General features: G+C 38.6%; 2 protein-coding genes and 2 pseudogenes across 2 annotated transcripts; all 4 read right to left on the bottom strand.

Annotated features, from left to right (window-relative positions):
• Nucleotides 1–3,770: 3,770 nt before the first annotated feature.
• Nucleotides 3,771–6,060, bottom strand: LOC103943768 (annotated as a pseudogene).
• Nucleotides 6,061–6,229: 169 nt separating this feature from the next.
• LOC103943776 lies at nt 6,230–9,213 on the bottom strand (annotated as a pseudogene).
• On the bottom strand, nt 8,635–16,085 carry LOC103949374 (C2 and GRAM domain-containing protein At1g03370-like). The gene is made up of 10 exons (XM_009360792.3): nt 15,957–16,085; nt 13,830–14,604; nt 12,247–13,479; nt 11,702–11,884; nt 11,239–11,522; nt 10,996–11,112; nt 10,571–10,833; nt 10,102–10,267; nt 9,569–9,841; nt 8,635–9,450 (listed from the first exon to the last, which is right to left on the bottom strand). Exons 2-10 carry the CDS (start codon nt 14,176–14,178, stop codon nt 9,262–9,264), a joined length of 3,057 nt encoding a protein of 1,018 aa, XP_009359067.1. The 5' UTR covers nt 14,179–14,604; nt 15,957–16,085; the 3' UTR covers nt 8,635–9,261.
• A 26-nt stretch (nt 16,086–16,111) lies between these two features.
• On the bottom strand, nt 16,112–20,259 carry LOC103950899 (farnesyl pyrophosphate synthase). The gene is made up of 12 exons (XM_009362501.3): nt 19,977–20,259; nt 19,609–19,633; nt 19,402–19,517; nt 19,180–19,266; nt 18,968–19,084; nt 18,799–18,887; nt 18,036–18,087; nt 17,179–17,274; nt 17,041–17,085; nt 16,862–16,951; nt 16,526–16,597; nt 16,112–16,434 (listed from the first exon to the last, which is right to left on the bottom strand). Exons 1-12 carry the CDS (start codon nt 20,085–20,087, stop codon nt 16,306–16,308), a joined length of 1,029 nt encoding a protein of 342 aa, XP_009360776.1. The 5' UTR covers nt 20,088–20,259; the 3' UTR covers nt 16,112–16,305.
• Between the last annotated feature and the right edge of the window lie 594 nt (nt 20,260–20,853).

Raw genomic sequence — 20,853 nt, 5'->3', positions numbered from 1 at the left:
GGTTGCAATGATAGGCAACTTCGACATTGTCGTACAGGTTGCTTGTGAGTCGTACATGCCATATTAGATGCATTTAGAGCTCATAAACCTGCACCCTGGTGTTAGTGCTCCCGCCCGTGGCCAGGGCACAGTGCTTCACGTGATGTTCACCTCCCGCACCTTACGCTCACCTTGAATCCAAGGTAGGTACACAGGCCTGTCGTACAGACCACATTAGGTGGTTCTGACTCGTAGGTGACCTGCGATTATTCGCACAATCTTCACGTGATTGTAGCACTTGAGCATACTTATTTACACCTAGTCCTGTCGTACAGACCACTAAAGGTGGTTCCGACTTGTGTGCAGGGATATTTGATAAGCTATAAGTTTAGTCGTATAAGTCACTATAGGTGACTCTGACTCCAACTTACGTGCTAGCATTGATTGATGAGATATGGGTGAGTCGTACAGGTCACTATAGTTGACTCCGACTTACGTGCTAGCATGGATTATTAAGCACCTGATTATTTATATTGTTGATGAGATGTTGTGTCGTGGTATACTTATGGATTTACTGATAGTATACAATTGACTTCATCCTTATACGTAGTATGATTTTCTGGGAAATTATACAGGTGTTACAGTGAGGGGTTATTACTTTTAATTAGTGAATATTTTTTGAAAAGCTTTGTTTTCGCCCACTCACATTTTCTATTTTTGCACCTCTCCAGGTTCTAGTAGTAAAGTTTCTGTATCGACGAAGATTCGTGGCACTTCCCAGTACAGGTGGCTTCTTATGATGATATAATCGTTATCTTACCTTGCTGTACTCTACTTATGCTCTGTATCACGTGTGTATGAGTCCATACCCGCTCACCGCGCACTCGTGTATTTAGGCACTTCTAGGTTCAAATTTATTCATAGTTTACACATTATCCCACTTTATGGCTTTGTCACCTTCCAGGTGTCGGCCATCACAGCTTGATTCGGAGTCCTAGTGGACATTTCGGGTCAGGGTGTGTCAAGACTTGATTAAGGTAGTTGTGATAAAACTAATAAACATATATAAACCTAATAGGTCAATGAAATCAAAATAGGTGCAACATCAATTAATAGTCTGCAATATTCCTTCAGGTTAAAGAACAAGTTTTAATATATAGCTATCTCAAATTTCAATATGAAATTTAGGTTAAAACACAATTCACATAGAAAACCAATTTCCTTTTGCCGTGAAACATGAGTATAGAAATTGAGCAAAACTTAAAACATGTCATCGATTCAAGACATCAATTTTTAGGGTTTACCGAGTAGGTCTTTGATTGTATTATGACCTACTCTGATACCAACTGTTAGACTTTATATAGTTCATAAACAACTAAAAGCACTAACCTGAAAGAATCCATAAATTATGCTCAATTGATAAAGTATTCGAAGTCAACATGGCATCTAGGAAAGATGAACCATCTTTGACGATACCGTGCGGAATAGACTCAACCATGGACTTCTCCTTCGGTGGAAATCGTATTGGAATCCTGCGGAATAATATGTTAGTTGACCAAAGTCTTTTGCACACTCAATACTCCTTTATACTCGAACTAATGGAACGTTCATATGAGTTTCTGTGTGTTGTGAGCAGGGACCTTATCCTTGTATTTATATGGACTTAACCCTAATGAATCTTCCCAAAATAATGTCATTAGGAATCCTTGCAATCCAAGGATAACTGATACACCAAATCTCATTCCAAATAGGATAGAATTAGAGCCCTTATTCTCCAAGGAAATTCGGAATATATTAACTTTACTTGGGATACAAGCTATAGCTATTAACTAAATCTTAATCTTATTTATATTCCAAGCAATCCTTAAATTAACTGTGTAGATCTATTAATCGTTGGATTATGATCCAACGTCCAACAAATTATACTGTGAGGATGAAGATAGATCTATATTTTTGGCGGAAGTGAGTTTCTTTTAACTGGATTTGTTGCAAAAAAAAAAAAAAAAAAAAAGAGAGAGAGAAAGTGAAGGTCTTGCCGACGCCGATGGGGAGTGGGGTCGTTGGAATATGTAACGTACTCTAAGAGCACTTCCACCGTGGGAAACCCTCCCCCAGGCTATTCACTATTTAATCCACCTAGTGAACAGTAACTGCCCTTAATGAACAGTAACTATCTTTTGCATCTCCACCGTTACACTTGAATAGCACTGGCAATAGGCAATAAAATATTAGTTTTTTTTTTTTTTCATAATACAAAATAATTTTATTTGTAATTTCGGATATGATTTTTAATCGGTCTCGTTGTACCACTTTCTATTAAATTTTTTTTTTATTTTTTTAGTTTTTTTCTTTTCACATGGTGATCCCAATCCAAAACCTTTTTTATTATTATTATTATTTTTTTTCTTCTACTCTTTCACATGGTGCGTTGGCACCATTCCAAAAGCCCAAACATTTTCTTTTCAACCCATGTCCCCCTCCCAACCCCCCAACGCACCCAAACCCTCCTCATCTCTTCCTCCATCTTCACCATCCCACCCACCTCAGCCTCCATCAACGGTTCTGATCTTCCCCGCTCCCTAACCAAACTCTCTTTCTCTCTCTCTCTCTCTCCTCTTTCCCCAGAAAACAAATCACAAATCGTGCGATCTGGGCGCGCCAATGGAAGGAGGAGGATCGCGAGTGCGTGGGGGCGAAGGCGGTGTGGAGTGCGACGGAAGTTGCGGCGAAGGAAGATCTCTGCCATTTGTCTGTGGGTGTTCATCAACCTCGGCAACGAACTCCGGCAAGAGCCATTGAGTTCAAAGCCTGGGTTTTACAATTTTTTAATTTTTTTAATTTTACTTTTATTTTATTATTATTTTATATTTTTATTAATTTTATATTATGGTTCCCACGTCATGTTGCCTTTGGGCTCTCGGGCTGGCAACTTGTGCCGGGCCTCTCCCTCGGGCCCGCTCAGGCTCCATTGCCAGCACATGCTGGACTTGGTTGCTTGGGCTCTCTGCCACTGTTCACGAGCCTGTCCCTCGGGGGAGAGCACACGCTGGAAGTGCTCTAAGACTCCACCGTGACTTAATAAAGAAAAGTGATGGGGTTGAGAGTAATATCTTTGGAGTGAGAAGGATCTGAAGGAGGTATGGCTGCAGCTGGGGGGTGGGTGGGGAGGTTGGGGTGGGGAAGGGTTGGTGGAGAAAGGAGAATGGAGTTGAAGATGAGAATAGTCAATAGTGGTGGGGAGTGGGGCCCGTAGATTATTGACGGCCACATTAAAAAAATAATATAATTAGACTTGTAGTTGCCGCACAAGCAATTTTAACGGTTAAATTGATGAATTAATTAACGAATGTATGACAAAATTAAATATAAGTTTGTTTATGATATTATAATATTTTAAAAGATAAGTATGAAATTACAATTGCACTCAAATTTAAGAGTGCAAAATATTATTTAGCTAGGCAATATCATGCAAGTAGATTAGACAGCGCAGGGCCCAACCATATATCCCTAAAATCTCTTCATTTGAAATGAAGATGGATGAGCTAACTGCTAATTATTCGTCAAAGACCCACCAATTATGTTATGACGAGGAGGCTAAGCTTAGTATATATGTGATAGAATGGTCATGATATCCTCGGTAAAGTTAAAGATAGGAGGATTAAGGTACGTAAATTACTTTCCATACTCTTCTTTTGATTGATTAGATATTGTTATAATTACCTAAGTTATCCGAAACTAATCTGTTTCTTGTTTAATTATCTAATTACCATGTTAATGCATGGCCGCCTCAGTCCTCACAATTTAATATTTAATCACTTCACATTGTTTACAACCAATTACTTATTACTGTAATGGAGAATATCTGAAAAAAGTATGTCACCAAAATTCCCCACAAGAACGATAACCATTCTTGAAATGGTGAAACCTGTTTGTATCCCTAACGATGATTTCCCTTCCCCTACAACTTCAACCGACCTTCATAAAAGCATGGCAGTCAACACAAATCCTAAGATTCTTCATGATCCCGATAGGAACATTGGAAGGTAAGCACATCAACCCAAAAGTAAGAGCAACTTTCTCACTGTGGTTGCCTCAAAAGTTCATGCTTTCTGCTCTCACCCACGTAATGAAAGGTCGTGTTCAGTCTCAGCCTTGTAGCCCATTGTCTTCAATTCTGTGACCAAATCGTCCAACTTTGAATATATCTCATCAATTCTAGTATGTTTCCTCTATCCGACCATTAATGAGTGCACTGTGTCCTTTATTTCAATCCAACTCTTCCCTCTCTCTCTTTCTTCAACTCGCTTTCTATAAGAATCTCCCTCCTTCTCGCAACTTCCCCCCACTTGTTATTTGCTGCATAAACATTTGACAGCAATATATGGTTTCCTGCATTATTAGGTTCTATCTCAGACAAATGCTTTGTTGCGACCTCGGCCAAGTCAATATTTCCATGGATCCTACAAGAAGCCAACAGAGAACCCCACATAGAAGCAGTAGCACCAAACGGAATTTTCTGTATCAAGTCATAGGCTTCAAGAATCAACCCTGACGACCTAAAATATTAACCATGCATGAATAGTGAACAACATTTGGTGACACATTGTGCTCTGTTATCATGAGGTTGAAATATTTCTTTCCACTTTCAACTAGTCCCATATGACTACAGGCAGTTAATACCGAAACATAGGTTACCTCACCCGGGAACATACCTATCTGCTGCATTTTCTCCAATAAGACCATCACCTCTAGGGAGCAAGCATGTCTAGCGAACCCTGAAATCATGGCTTTCCATAAAACAATGTTCCTCTCGTTCATACCTTGAAAAACACTGTACGCTTCTCTAATGCTACCACATTTTGCATACATGTCTATAAGAGAGGAAACAGTAAATACGTTCAAACCAAAGCCAGTTGTAGATAACAGAGCATGCAACTGCTTTCCTTCAATGAGAGCAGCCAGACCTGCACAAGCACAAATAGCAGAAGAAACTGTAAACTGGTTCTGTTCTAACCATATGCTTTTAGCTCTATGGAACAACACCCTCTTCATAAAGCTCATTTTGCTCATACCCGGCAACCATCGAACTCCACGTAACATCACTCCTCTCTGGCAAAGGCTCAAAAACAGAGCTTGCATCCTTTATCAAACCAGACTTTGCATAAACGTCAAGCAACGCGATTCCCACATAGACATTTAAATTCATTGCTAACTTAACAGCAAAAGCATGCAGTTGTTTACACGCAAACACAGCGCATTTGGCAGCACAAGCGCAAAGAACACTTGAAACAGTGAATTCACTGAAAGGGTTTCCTTGCCTTTGCATTTGCAAGAAAAGATCAAGAGCTTCTTGTTCCTCCCCATTCCGCGAAAGTGATCCAATCATTGTATACCATGAAACTAAGCTCCTTTCAGGCATTTCATCGAATACCTTGCCGGCACAATCAAGTAAACCACATTTGTAGCACATGTTGATGAGCATATTAGAGGTTAAAGTGTCTGCTACTAATCCGGCACGTATGATCTGTGCATGGCAGGCCTTCCCTTCCGCTGGTGCACCTGTTCCTGCACAAATTTGTAGGATTTCATGAACAAGAGGGGTGCACACGTTCCTCGCGTCCTCCGCCCCAACAGTTACAGGGGACTGTTGGGGTCCATTGGCAATGGCTGACAAATGTCTGCAATGGTTTCGAACAGGGAAAAACAGTCCCTCCAAGTTTCTCCTCCTCAAGGTTCTCATCGATGTCATGGTCGGTCAAAAGCCTTTGAAACGCACACGGATTCGGATCCTATGCCTCGGGGCCCCTAAACCCAAACCATGTTGTTACTCCAAGCCCCAAATAGCACTATTGTAAACGAGTGTCCCACTATAAAGGGCCATTTCTCGCATTCATGAATCCTAATTTCCTTCAATTGGGATTTCAGTTGTTTGTCAACTTCCAATTTTTTCTCCAAAAATGCTATTCTTACTATCTATTTGTTTCATCATTTGTCGATCTCATCTCCTTAATAGAGATTAGACATACATATGTCGATAAACCCTACCTCTATTAGAGAGATGATAAGTCTAGCACTAGTCATTTTTTCCTCTACACACATTGAACATTGATACTGTTAAGGGAAACAATAAATACTTTTTTTCTCCTCTCACATCCCCTATTTAATCTTTTCCGTTGTTTCTACTTGATTTATTGAATTTGATAACCAGAAATAAAAAAAGGTGTGCGAAAAGCTAAAAAGAATTCGGGTCTATTAATCATATTGCAAATGATTCTTTGGTAGTTCAATTATAAGAGTACACAATTCGTGAATTAAAAAAACAGAGTTTACATGCAAATTATAAGCCGACTCCACCTTCTGTGTTACAGCCTAATGCATTAAAATGTGCAGCAATCCTCAACCAGTTTCCGAGTTAGCAGGGCTACATTGCGAGGAGATATCAACAGTCGTCTTACTACAAAAATACGTGACTCCCTCCCTCCCCACCAGCCAACCCACATCAGCATCTCACAAAAGACTTCCTGTCAGGTTAATAATAATATAAAAGCATAAACCACTTCACGTCAGATTGAGCAGGGATCGAATAAATGACCTACCTAGCACCAACAAACATATTCTCAACCATTCCCCCACTAACATTAACTGACTCGGAGATTATGAGTCAGGCCATGCCAATGCTAAGAATTTGTTGATTAACTATAACTATACTCCCGTTCAGAAGGAAGCAAGACCATATAATTTTCACCAAAGCTTTTCCACCTTCAAAAGCATTTTCAAACCCCAAAAGAGAACAAGAAATCCATCCACTGAGTGCTTGCTTAAATCAATCACCAAACAAATCATCTTCGTCATCGTCAACGTGACTTGAGTTAGTTCCATGGTTTACACTTAATGCCTTCCCGTCAGTATCTCTACTTGGAGAGGCTCGTCCACCACTCGAGTCCACAGAAGAAGGATATGCCCATGACGAACCCACTTTGCCAGAAAAAAGATTCTCCATAAAGGTCATCATAAATCCCACCCTTTGGAGCAGTTTTGACTCTATTTAAGACCTCCTGTAATTTTTCAGTCATGCCTTTTTGGGAAGAATTGCCTTCCTTGACATATAATTGTTCCTCCCCTTTGGGGATTACTGTAATCTGCACAAGGGATTCATATTTCCCGACAAGACTACCTTCTTTTACACCTACTGGACCAGGTTCAGTATCTACGTCCACACCATCTGAAATCCCAACTACTTCAACCAGCTCTCCTCCAACTTGATCCCTGAGTGATACTCTTGCCTTCCTAATTCTCTTAGAGGGCCTCTCTGGCTGCTGGTTGTCTCCTTTTGCGCCTGCTGAGTCACTAGGCTTGCGGGACTTAGGGACTACGTCAGGCGTGGTCAGACCATTACGATTTAGAAGCGTATTATAAGCCACAACAGCGTCTTCATCAGACGGATCGGGAGGTGGTGGCAGATTAACCTCTGCAGGTGCTGGAGGACGAGGAAAAAGAGCTGCGTCATTCTTTCTCAAGAAATAAATTCTAGTTGATGCAGCAAATCTCAAGGACTGGCCCACTTCAAGCTCAACAGGGGTATCTTTAGTCACTTTTTCATTTGCAACAAAAGTACCATGTGCAGATCCCAAATCAATTACATATATGCTGCAGAAGGGATAAAGCTTTTAAATGGTTTCGGATCACCAAAGTAAACAAAGAAACCAACATCATACAACTACTTAACGCATGGGAAATAAACAGCAATCACCCCCACAATGTCATGAGGATGAGAGAACACGGCCACGGCCATGAAGTACGGTGAATTAGGTGAATCCATGAAGCTCCTAATGATCAATTGAATCATTTGATTGACGGATCAGGTTGTAGGGCTACTCAGGCATTGTCCAAAGATACCACCCTCTTATTTAAATCTAAAACCACAGAAATAGTAAACAATCCAGCTCTCTAATCTGGATGGGACGATAAAGTTAGTAGAATATTTGTTCTGTTACCCTTTTCTTTACAAGTTTTGAAGAGTGGCAAACCCAAACGAGAACAAAACTTTACTTGGTCAACAAAACCAACAGCAAGCACAGGACAGGATACAGATATGAACAATCGAGATGGACTTAAAGTACAAACCAATTACACTAACAATCCAGTTAGAATAATGATATATGGCATGCACTTGAAGTAAATAGAAAGAAAGGAAAAGTGAGAGAAAGTGCGGCTAACCTTCCAATTCTTGTGAGGAACAACAACAGCATGCTGGCGGGAAACGGACTGATGATCAAGCACAAAGTCACAAGTTTGAGATTGGCGGCCAAAGATGTTGCGACGCCTATCAAGGGCAATGCGATCAAGAACCTGACTATCCTTGAGAACCTCGAGAGAATAGACACCGGGACGAGGGTCGATTGCCCAGTCAGGGGGCGTTAATCTGCTCTCAAACTAGTCCAACTCCTTATAATCCCACGCAGATCTCTCCTGTTCATAACATGTGATGTGTGCTACCCTTAATATATTGCAATATTACTCCACGACAAGTGATGTGTACTACCTCCTATGCGGTTGGTGCTGTGCTTGGTCTAATTTTTTTATCACTAATAACAGATTAAATTGAAAAAAAAATTAAGGAGCAATAAATTATAATTTATGATCGCAAGTTAACAATTGACACCGGAAGGAAGGAAGTTTCAAATTATACAAATGGTTCTTGTACAAGTTTCAAACTGCCATATACATATGGACACTTCACATTTAACAATTTCGTATTGCTATTCATAATTCAAGCAAGGAAATATAAATAAAATCGGTACAAGTTTGAGCTATTCTAGAAGAATAAGCACCACCCGGGCCGCCACCACCAACAGCGAGGTACAGCTGCTGTTCGGCCAGAAACGGCAAGACCACAAAAACTAGACCTGCCACTTCCATATACACTAGAAGCTTATTGCATAATCTGCACCCGTTATTCACAACCAGCAACTACCAAATACTCCTCCTCCTCTTCCTCCTCCTCCTCCCCCCATAAACTAGTCCAGATTCTGTCCCAGAAACACTAACTAAGCACTGTTTCGTCCAGGACCATGGTGCTCACTAGAGCATCAACAGACACGCTTCCACCTTCATATCCACCACATCCATCATACATATGTTATTGCCACACCTCTGCAAGCCAAAGCTTAAAGACACTTTTTCATTGTCTCCAAGCTGGCATATCACCCAGTCCAGCTCAATCCAAGCTGCCATATGTCTTGTCAAATGTCTACAATCCCAGGAATGCACCAAATCCACCCACTATCTTGTGAATTCCTTCTCAACTACACTGAAGGTGTCCTTCAGGCGATCTTGCAGATTCTTTAGTACGTTTTTTGTAATTCTTTTCTGATGCCGAGTGCTTTTGAGCCACTCAACCCCAAAGTATACTTTTACCTGGCATCCCTTTGGTGTTGAGGGCAAATCCTCGATTTGGTATCGAACGTGAAGCTGCAAATTATGAAAAGGGACTAGTAAATCATGTAGTGAAACAAGTGACTCAAGGGGAACACACTTACGAAAAAGGATTATTTAAACAGAATTCGGCAAAGTTCAATGTCATCCATACATTGAAATAGTCGCCAAGCGGTACTGCATGGAGGGTCGAGACCTCTTGTACAAGCCAACCATTTCTATCAGAGAGGCGGGATTTTTGCTGAGTACTAGTCACCTCTCCTCTATATTGGGACACACGTTTATCAAATCTGTAATATATTTGCCTCACACAGACATCGCCCTTCTCTGATTCCCATGGGGTGTAAGAGTAGTTAAGACAACCAGCTTTCTCCATAACTCTACGGTCCAATTCACCTCCGCCAAATAGCTCTGTGAAGAAATTTGTCTATTGTTGCCAACAAGACAAATATGATGGTCAATCGAGAAGAAACTAAGATAACTAGAACTAAGATGTGTATAGTCATGAGTACCACACACAGAAAATAATCTAGATGAAAGCTATGCTATTCTGATTCCATGAGACAGCTTAAGCAGAAGGGGACAAGCGAGTTGCAGTCTTGCAAACGAAATTTTAGTTTTAACAAAGATACACTATGAGAGAGAGAGAGAGAGAGAGAGAGAGAGAGAGAGAGAGAGAGAGCTCACAGGAACGGAATGAGCTGCAGAATAAACCTCAGACATGTTGACATCATCAAGGCCCAAGAAAGACCCGCTTTCTTCAGCTTGGATCTTGACATCGGATTCTTCTTCAACTATTTGCACCTTCTGCTCAGGACTCAAAGACCTAGCCTTCCAAAGAGCCATAATTGTCCTATTCAGAAACATCAGATGTTGTGAGTCAAATCTTTATGTCCAAGCAAGCATCAATTGTTCAGAAAATGGTGTAAAGTCAGTGTTGAGATGGGGTACCCATGCACAACCACCACCAAGCAAAAGAAAAGAGCAAGGAACAGCAGAGATCTAAACTAAGTCAAAAGAAGGCAAGGGCAGACCCAACATACGCCGAATAAATGATATCTAATAATTAAAGAGAGAAGAAGATCACAAAAATTAATGAAAGGTTTCTACTTTGTTGAAGTGAATGCCATGCTATTCTACGAAGTTCTTCGAGTACCTGTTAGCTACATTGAAAGATACAAAGGACTGGAAATGGAACTTCAGCCTGCCTTCCTCATCTTGTGTCTTTGCACCATGCCTTGCATCCATACCTCTACCCTGCCGCAGAGTCATGACTACAATTGGACTGCCCATAGATGACAGAGTTGGAGGTACAACTTGAATATCCTCTATATCCTCCCACAGGAAAAAGAACTTTGTCTTGTGACCAAATAAATTTGCATGGAAACCAATTATTCTTGCAGAAAGAAATAGGCGGCCCTGCACGGGAAGAACTATAAGATAAGAATATAACTAAAATATAACAGAAAATGAGGAGCAAGAGAAGGTTGCATGCTCAACAGGTATGGCTCCAAGAATCAAATAGAAAGTTTAATGTCAATAGGAAAATTTCAACAGGGTGTATAACCATATTAAGAGCACCTGCAGGGGCATTTTTCGTTTCAAGTGACAGGTAAAGTCGTTGATGAGAAATTCCTCCGGTGGAAGCCCAAACAGTTTTTGGAATGCTGAATTTGTTTGAGGAGACCGCACAGTTATCTAGAATAGTTTTCACTAATAATCATGAGTAATAATATATGAAAGGAATGTAGAACACGACTAAAAAGGGAATATAAGCAAAAGAACACCAGTAATGTGAATTTCGAAATTAATGGACCACTATACCTTCTTTCCCACCTCCTTCTCCATCTTAGTCAAAAAATGATTTGCTACGTTGCCACCTCTTGTATTGTTTAAGAAAATTCTCAGGTGGAGTTTTGACTGGCATGCCTGAGCTAACTTTCCTTGAAGAGGAACCCACAAGTCAGCTAAATCTGATATATTAGTTTTTACAAAATTGATTTCAGCATGACCCAGTGAGGTAGCTTCATCAAAAGGTCCATCAAAATCATAAACTTCCACATCCAACACAGAAGGAGGTTCATCCATTGCATCAAACTCAAATATTTCTGCGGAGACCAACAAGACATCAATCAGACCAAGATTTAGTTCATATAAGTTGCACAATCTAGACATATTCTGAACTGTAGATTGACATTATTGTTCAAATATGCATTGACAAATGTCATTGGAAGAAGTATAAATGCAAATGCAAACGAACTAAAAAATCAGGTAAAAGGAAAATCACCGTTCCATGTAGGATTGCATTTCTGGAACTTGATTGAGCTGGTTCTAGTTTTCCCATTGCAAGTGAACACCACGTATGGATCAGAAAACCCACTTGAATCGACAGCTGCTATGTTACTTCCTTCAATCAAGGCAACAGTTAGCAACCAACCATCTCCTTGGGCTTTGACTCCGTGATCACTGCCTATAAGACACACAAAGATGATAACTCATAAATCGCATTTAAAACAAAAAATATAACAAGATAAACATACGGACATCAAGAAAATTAGGATTTTGAACAGCTTAGAAACAGTTTGAAAAATGCACATCACTGTGTTCTATAGAAGAGAAAAATAATTGTTGAGCAAGAAGCATCAGTAAAAAATGTAGTATTCTTAAACGTTGAGTTTATGGAGTAGATAAAACCTGACAGGTATAGTGATAGTGATAATGACACAAATGGAATTACTCGTTTGATGAAAAAGGATCACACTGTCAACTAGAGAAAGGCAGAGGCTAAGAGTCTGTTATTAAAGCAAAAGCAACCACAAAAAGCGATGTTACCGTTTTGTGCTCTAGCCTGCATGAAGCGTGAGATCAACCCCAGCACCCTTTCTCCTTGAAGAACCAAGACACCACAGACGATGAATTCACCAATTGAGTCTGGCAAGTCAAGCCCAACAAACTCCAGCCCTTGAATAGTGCTGGGTTGGGTAAGCCAGATGTGTACAAGCATATACAATCCAATAAACAATGTGGAGATCACAGAGAAATTGGCAAAATATTGTACTGCCAGCTTCCAATCAGACTGGGGTTCGGCTTGCAGTGATGCCAAAACCTGATCCTTGTTGGATCCAAGATCCTTTGAATCGACTGGCTTAACATTCTGAGACAATAAAGTAGCAAAGTGGTCAAAACTGTCCTTTAAACCTTGTCGAGCTCCATTTTCTATCATTCCCTTCATCATGGTGCTCTGCAGAAAATTCATCCGCCAGGATATTACCAGACGTGAAGATTGTTCTCCTGATGGCAGCTCGGGGCCAGGTGTAATGCAGTAGAGCAACTCCGTCTTAAAAGTGCGCCCATAGGGAACATCAGGAGTGCTTACGCTTGCTAAAACTGCAAAAACCTTCCCATCAGCTTTGAGATACGTTTGGTCCTCAGTTCCTTTGACAGCCTTTATCAACTTAGTTGCAGACTTAATATATGTCACCACTCTTTTGACGCTCTCGGTGCTGTTATCTAATTTCCATTGTCCTAGATCCAATTCTGTAGTTCCATGCACATCTGCCACTTCTTTATGAAAACCTGAATCTGTTGAAAATAGCAACGTGTTTAGGTCTTGGGGTGGAGTGACATAGAGTTGATCTAGAAGCACTCCTCCTGGCAAGTTGGTTGGGGTTTCACTCTCTTGATCTCGTGAGAGTATTGTTTTCATCAATTCTTCAAATGTAGCGGAAGAGGACTGATCCTCAGAGCTGCTCTCACAAACTTCGGGTTTAGCAGTTTCAGAAAGCTCGGATAAGTCCACTCTGCTAGAGGAGGCTGAAAGTAAATCTGGATTTTTATTGAATATTTGAGCTATGCGACCAGCAAAGGTCTTCTGAGAACAAAGCTTTTCTTCCTTAAAGTCCTTAAAAGATGCAGTTTCATCTGGTCTCACTCTCACAGGAGAAGCTGATTCTGAAACACAACTGAGAGACCTTGAAGGTGATTCAATTCCAATGTCACCACCCTCAGAAGCCGAGTCCGCAAATGAATTGTTTGAGGAAAAATGTAATGCAAGAAGAATCTCGCCTGTCAGGAAGACAATCGGACAGAGAAATATTTTAAATTAACTAACTTGGAGACAAATCCAACCACATTATTACATTTAGCTAGAATTCACAAATGGGGTACCGGTAATTTGGTATTGCCTGCCAGTAAGCAATGTTCTTTTTCTTTTTCTTTTTTGAAAAAAATAAAAATAAATAAAAGAATTCATATCTAAATGTGGGACAAGAATCCCAAGTTTTGTACTTGGAAAGCATGAAACGTAAGCATTTGGATATGGAGACTAGTGCACCAGGTAGCATGAGAAATTTTAACAAGAAAAAGAAAGGGCGAGTAGGCATATTTAATTTAGCACAAGAAGGTAAAAGTAGTACCGCAATCCTTGTTCTTGGATTTTTTACTCTTGGGGTGGAGAGGGTACCAAGCAGTTTCAAGGGACTTGTTGCGGGCATCGAAGACTTGGGAAACAGGGATGCGGACGCAGCCAACGAAGTCGTCGTTGAAGTACTTGTCTTCGTCGAGGACAGAGAAGACGAGCTCGCCGTTGAGGTCGTCGACCCTGAAGGCGAACTCTTCCCCCCAATAGGGGTTTAAGGTCTTCTTGACCACTTTGGTCCTGAGCTTGTGCTTCCCGAGCTTCACCTTCACGTACGGATCACTGAAGCCGTTGAGATCCATCGCTGGTAGATCCCGAGCCCCCAATACTTGAACCACCAGCTTCATCTTTTCTTTTGTTTCTTCTGATGATGATCAATGGTGAATGATATTCTAATTCTGTCTAATCTGTCTAACCACCACAATTCAATTCAATTCAATGCATGCAGCAAAACCACAACCCACCAACAGACAACAAAATCCCTCCTCCCTTGCTTCTTTTGTTTTGTATTTATTGGATTGGATTGTACATTGGTATGATCACCATTTACAATTTATCAACAAAACAAATCCATCAGTCAAAATTGATTGTTGTAATCAAAAGGGAATTGTAAATTATACGAATAAGATTAAAGATTAACAGGGAAAATAAATTTGCGGAGGAAAAGCTCCGACGGCGACGGCGACGAGGAGTTGTCACGTAATGGTAATGCGGGAAGAATCACTCGCCTTATCTGATCTGGGTTTCTTTGTGACTAATACGCAAACTCAAAGCTGACAAGTCATAACAAAAGAAAACAGATTGAATGAATGAACGAACGAAAGAGGAGATGGCGACGAGACAGGAAGTTAGGAACCCAACGGCCAAACCCCTCTTTTGGAACAAATATATTACTTTTTTCAGAACAAGGAACAAAGAGAGTGTTTTTCTTTTCTTTTTTTTGGATAAAACGAAGGGATGATTAAAAATGGAAAGGGAAGGGATGGATGGGGAGATTTTTCAATTAGAAGTTGAACTTTGAAAGCTGAGAGACTTTTGGTTTATTCGTTTCTTTTCTTTTTTTTTAATTTCCTATTGAGCCTAAAATATTTGACTTTTTGACTTTCTATTATTCGTAATAATAGTCATAACTCTTAAAATGGCGAGCCTTCAATATGCCAAAAATGCTCTTTACTTCTTAAAACTTTTGAAAAAGATGTTTTATCCCTCTGTTTTTCTTTTTCTCCACGTATGGAACTAGAAATAGTTTTGCTGACATTTTTCTTTTGAGTTTTTCAAATCACATTTTAAATATAAATTAAAAAAATAAAAATAAAATGAAAGAGAAAAGAATAGATTGGGTATTGTCCTTGTATTAATTAAATTATAGGAAAACTTGATATAGGTCTAATTTTTTAAGCCAATAGTAGAAATAGTTCAATTTATTAAAATAAGTCAAATTCCTTAAATCTTATTATTTTATTATCAATAATTATCTCTTAAATGATGAGATTTATTATAAAAATCAAATTTCTTTCTAATTATCTCTTTGATTATTTATTTAATTTGTTCTTTCTTGTTCTTTATCCCGTTTTAAACCCCATTTATAGATTTTAGTTTTTATTTTTATAATCAACTTATATCACAAGGTTAATTATATTTATTAACCTATATGACAGATTTTTTTTTATAATCAAGTAAGATTCATGTGTCTTGCTTGTAGATATATTATGTTTTTTCTACCTTTTATTTAAGTTTCATATCTTACTTATAGGTATGATATACATTCATATATTTGTTACTTGAGTTAGAGTAGAATGATTTGCAGATAGATTTATGTCAATATATTATTATTTTTGTTATAAGATATTAGTTATATTTTTTGGGGTTGAAAATTCATAATATTAGAAGATTTTAATTGATTTTTAATATTTTTAGAAAATATAAAATGAGCATTAAAAAAATAAATACATATAATTAGGTAATTTGACTCACTCCTAAAAACCATCTATGTTTTTGGATCTGGATCTAAAAGCCCCATTAATTATTTATTAGTTGGTGGCCATCTTCTAATAGCATTGCCTACATTTTCTGTATCAGATTGGAAGTGAAATCGACTAGGATCAAGTGTGAAATGGAGGAGTACCTCGAGGCTCTCGTGATCGGTATCTGCTAAACAGATCAATTAAGATGGCGATGGAGATGGAGATGGAGATGGAGTCAACATTTGGCATCAATCTGATTCTCAGCGCAGGAGGCTGGAGGAGGTAATCACTAATCAGGTTGTTTAATATTCTCAACTGGAAACTGAGAAACTTTGTATTAATTAACGTGGATGCTTATTGTCTGTCTGCATTCAACACTGATGACTTAACTTATAACTAAGTGAAGCAAACCTGACTCTGACTGACGCAATCCAAATGCAACTGCATGTTTTATTACAAATGCACCAAATACAAATAGGAGGGGCTGAACTGAATCCAGATTTGAGATTTCTATTTCTGCCTCTTGTAAATCTTGCCCAAGAAGGACTTCAACACTGCTTGCACCGCTTTGCTTGGGTGCCCTTCAATCCAACTCGTCAGTTTCTTGTAGCTTTTGCTCTCATAATCCGCAAATACACCCTACCACAATCACAATCACAATCTCAATTCAGCATCTACCAGTCATCTTATACTGTTACAATTCATCATACACAATCAATTAAGTTCAAACCTCAATATCGAGTTCTTTGTAGAGGGCCTTTACTTTTGCCACATTTTCTGGGTCTGGTTTCCCATAATTCTCCTGCGCAAACACGTACAGAAATCATAGTCATTGGTGACTTAGAGAGTGAGAAAATCTAAAGCTGATTTGAAAACAGCAGACAAGATATACATATATATATATATATAGGGAATTGTTATTGACACTCCAAAAAATTCATTTTGCACTTCAAACTTTCTATAATTAGAAAGAAAAATACACTTGTGAGGAGTGTAGAATGAGATTTTTAGAGTGTTAATAACAGTTCCATATATGAAAGCCAAAGGAGCCACATCTGATTCTTACATGTAGTACTTTCTTTTGTTCCTCGTTGCAGAGTTCCAAAGCTTTCACCACCAGCCAAGAGCACTTGAAATCTTCAATATCTGTTCCTATCTGATATCCCAAACTACTTATTACAACTCAACTCCCATCAAACAAGAAACAAAAGAGAAATATTTAAGAGCCATCTCCCTGAATCTCACCTTACCAATCGTTTCCGGATCACCAAAGCAATCCAAATAATCATCCTATTTAAAATAAAGGAAAAAAAAAAGAGTTAACGAAAGCAGTAGAAGAGTTCCAATAGGGATTCTGTTTCTGTGTATTCAACAAAAAATTACCTGTACTTGAAAGTAGATCCCCATCTCAACTAGAATGTTTTTTACGTCAATATGTTTTTCCAGTTCCTCACCTGACATAAGCAATGCACATGCAACCTGAGTAGATAGCAAACGGTTAGGGTTAGCCAAATCTTTCATTGTAAAACACCTGAACAAAATAAGAGGACATGCCATACAATGTGGATGTGCATATCTTATGATATGAATAGAGAAAAAGGAACCAAAATGTCTTGTTATTTCTCAGATTTTTTTTATTTTTTATTTATAAGAAAGTTGAGTTTTTTTTTTTTTTTTTTTATAAAGAAAAAATTAAAACAATAATGTCACATCCACTCCAGCATTTGCTATCATGGAAAATAGATATTATTGTGAATATATATTGAAGAAAAAAAAGTAAAGATACAATAAGTTAGAGAGGACATGAAGCCAAACCCTAACAAGAAGTAGAAAATTATTAGAAACAAAAATCAATTAAGAGAACTTCTAAGAGAAACGAAAATTTGGAAGCCCCAAAAGATTATGAGCAAAAGCCACAACTGCACGCGGACAAGAATCCACCAATGAATCCCAACATGATCAACACCATCATTTTGCCAAACAATCTACCACCTGATTTCCTTCGCGATAAATGTGAGAAAACCGAACACGCATGAGAGGATGGGACAACAAAGACCAAAGAACTTTATATACCGGGAACACGTATGTATTAAGTTACAACAAATTTCACAGACTCGGCATAGAATACACAGGATAAACATGCTGGTTTAAAATAGCATTCCCGCACAAACACTGAAACAGAATTAAGGAACACTCAATTCAAGTATTTATTGCTTTGAAGTGCTAAAGTATGTACTTACTGAAAGGTAAAATGAGTAATAGGCAGTCTTGTACTGAACAATACGCCGGTGACTGCAAAAGATCCAAACCATTTGTATGTTATCAAATGCACAGAAAATCGAAAAGTACCATATCATAGCTGGACAGAAATAGAAAACTAATATGCTCATTATTTGAATAAATAACCAAAAGAAAATCCATATAGTCACATTGTGAGAGTTGTCTAAGGTCACTATGCTCACCATACTAATAGCCTACTAAAAGGTCTCAAGAGGTTCCAATTTTTAACATACCCAGCACCCCAAATGAATATTTCTATTCCTAAGCAATGAGAGTTGTCAGAAAAATTTAACAGAGAAACATTCAATCAGACGGTGAGATTTAACTCCACTGGCCAGCATACATGGCAAAACTTCATAGCCTACTGAAAGGAATCCAATAAGTGGTCACAAACGCAGGATGTTTAGACCGTTTGGACTTTGATAACCCATAGCTGACAGGATGCACAAGGAATTAAGCATTACATATTATGAAGATGGAAAATTGTTCCAATAGTGATAGCTTATGAATACACCAAACAAAATAAGGCATAGGATAGGTCTCTGTAACGAGATTCATTTCTCAACGTGCATCTGTGAATTGCATGGAAACTCTTGCATTCTTTTCTACAGCATGGTGCATTGAGTTCATAATAGGCAATAGCATATGGGTTTGAATCTTAGCATGCCTACAAGCATTTTATTAGGGGCAAATGGCAATGATCTTGTACGATTTTTCACTCACATTGACAATGAATATTTGGATAGGTCTTTTTCTCCTTCGATAGTAGTGATCAAATCTATCATCTGACCTGAGGCAGTTTGAAATTCCACCTGCGGAAACATGACATAAGTTAGCGTTTAGCTCTCTATGAAAGAGAAATTATCCGGCCAACAATTTGCAAGTCCACTACCTCGTTGAACAAATCAAGAAGATCCACATAATATGGCTTTTCTCTGAAATGCTTTCGGAGAATCCTTGGGATATGGTTTCGAAGCACAACACCATCGTTTACTGCAATCATACCAACCTACATGATACAGCTTCCCAAGTCAATTGATTTAATTACAAAGACAACACAAAAATGAATAAATAAACGTACATATGGTTGCTCTTCCTACAAACCTTGGGCAATCTGAACCAGCAAGGTTGACCACGCCGTGTGTGAGAGCCGTCCATGAGGTCATCATGGACCAGAAAGAATGCTTGAAGCTGAAAGTAGTATAACCATAAAATTGTAAGCTTCTCGTGCAATGCACTAGAGTAATGCTGAAACAAGCTAAACAATAATATGTAGAAAGTAACTGTGAGGCTCAAAAGAGAATGGAAGTGGTTTAGTTTCCATACCCATTCGATGCACCAACCGAGAGCGCTGGCCAGGAAGATTTCATCTTCGGTTAATTCCCTTCCTTGTTGCAACAACTGATAGCTGTCGACAACAGACAATCCCCGATTAAGCTTCCCTGAAGGACAGGATAAGAGTCAGAATCCTTTGACAGGCATACTTGAAGGACATTGCTTAATTAAAAAGTTGAACTGAAACTGAAGTCTCGCCTCCAGGCACATTGTAGTCCAGCATCTGTAACAGAAAAAAGAAAATTGGGCAGTCAGTACAGGACTCAGGACTCAGGAGAGAATCCCAATCGTCTAAATGCAGGTGGGCTTCAATTATTGCAAGTGATGGGGCTAATGATGTATGTAAAATCCCAACGACGACAGATTAGAATTAGATCACCGAAATTAAATAAAAGGTGTTGTTTTGACTTCATAAACAAAGGAAGGAAACAGTTGATGGATTATGGTTATGGAGTTCCAATTTTGCTTCCAATAAAAATAAGAGAAAATAGACAGCGATACCAAACGAATTCATCGGATTGAATTGTATTGGTGATGGTAAAAGTGAAAAATGAAGAGATCAATACCCGCTCAACCCACTGGCGAGAGTCATTGGTGAAGTCGAAAGTAGGGTCTTCCAACAGCTCCGATTTCAGAACGGAGTACGCCTTCAGAAACTTTGACTTGAGATCTGCCATTGACAATTTGCCAATCTAATCTTCCACCAGACAGACACTACTACTCTCAGAGGCCTTCCCAGATACGATTAGTGACTCGCAGACTCAAAGACAGAGAGAGAGATGTGTGCTTTTCTTTGTATAGACAACAGGACTGGTTGGGTATACAGAGGGAAGGGAAGTTAAATAAATGAGTCACTGACTTTCAGCTTTTAAACTCAATCATTTGGGTACCAATTCTCTCACAATTTGCACTTGTTGCCATTCTTTATTTTCTCACTTCACAATTTTTTTCTTTCTTCTGTTTCTTACTACTTGGAAGTAATCTACTGAAACTTTCTTAAAAACAAGAAGAGAATGATATACATTAAACGATTGGTGTATCGATCTAATAATACATTATCATGTGTAAGGTTTTCTTTAATGTTAATGTTTTTTTACTCTCATAAAAAGTAAAACTTATGAATAATTAATTGCTGATTTTAATATAACAGTTGATGACATGAATTCTTCCCAATTTAGAAGCTAGGTCCGTTCAGGAATTGATATTATTTGCAATAATTCATCATAATATCTACACATCATGCATGTCCGACCGTTTACAACATGATCCAAAATATTTTGATAATGAACACACTTGCCTTTACAGTATGATGGTCAAATGAAAATGTACTTGGTCACGTTTTTCTTTTCTTTTGATACATGATATATTTATACTAAGAAGATTGCAAAATAAACCAGTTGAAAATATTATTATTTTCAATATTTTAACTTAAGACTTATTACT

This window comes from the organism of the source record quoted next, unplaced genomic scaffold (genome assembly GCF_019419815.1).
Source record: "Pyrus x bretschneideri cultivar Hongxiangsu unplaced genomic scaffold, Pyrus_bretschneideri_v1 Contig19, whole genome shotgun sequence".
In the NCBI taxonomy this organism is placed as follows: domain Eukaryota; kingdom Viridiplantae; phylum Streptophyta; class Magnoliopsida; order Rosales; family Rosaceae; genus Pyrus; species Pyrus x bretschneideri.
The sequence above is the reverse complement of the archived record's forward strand: the minus strand, read 5'-3'. Positions and strand labels throughout refer to the sequence as shown.

What these genes read in the sequence shown, in the direction of transcription:
- LOC103949374 (XM_009360792.3), bottom strand. Translation starts at nt 14,178, where the DNA reads ATGAAGCTGGTGGTTCAAGTATTGGGGGCTCGGGATCTACCAGCGATG. An exon ending in GCAGGCTAGAGCACAAAACG is followed by an intron (nt 11,885 to 12,246) that starts GTAACATCGCTT and finishes TGTGTCTTATAG; the next exon opens with GCAGTGATCACGGAGTCAAA. An exon ending in CGCTTGGCGACTATTTCAAT is followed by an intron (nt 9,451 to 9,568) that starts GTATGGATGACA and finishes CATAATTTGCAG; the next exon opens with CTTCACGTTCGATACCAAAT.
- LOC103950899 (XM_009362501.3), bottom strand. Translation starts at nt 20,087, where the DNA reads ATGGCAGATCTCAAGTCAAAGTTTCTGAAGGCGTACTCCGTTCTGAAA. An exon ending in GCTGGTTCAGATTGCCCAAG is followed by an intron (nt 19,085 to 19,179) that starts GTTTGTAGGAAG and finishes TGTATCATGTAG; the next exon opens with GTTGGTATGATTGCAGTAAA. An exon ending in TCCAAATATTCATTGTCAAT is followed by an intron (nt 18,088 to 18,798) that starts GTGAGTGAAAAA and finishes GATCTTTTGCAG; the next exon opens with TCACCGGCGTATTGTTCAGT.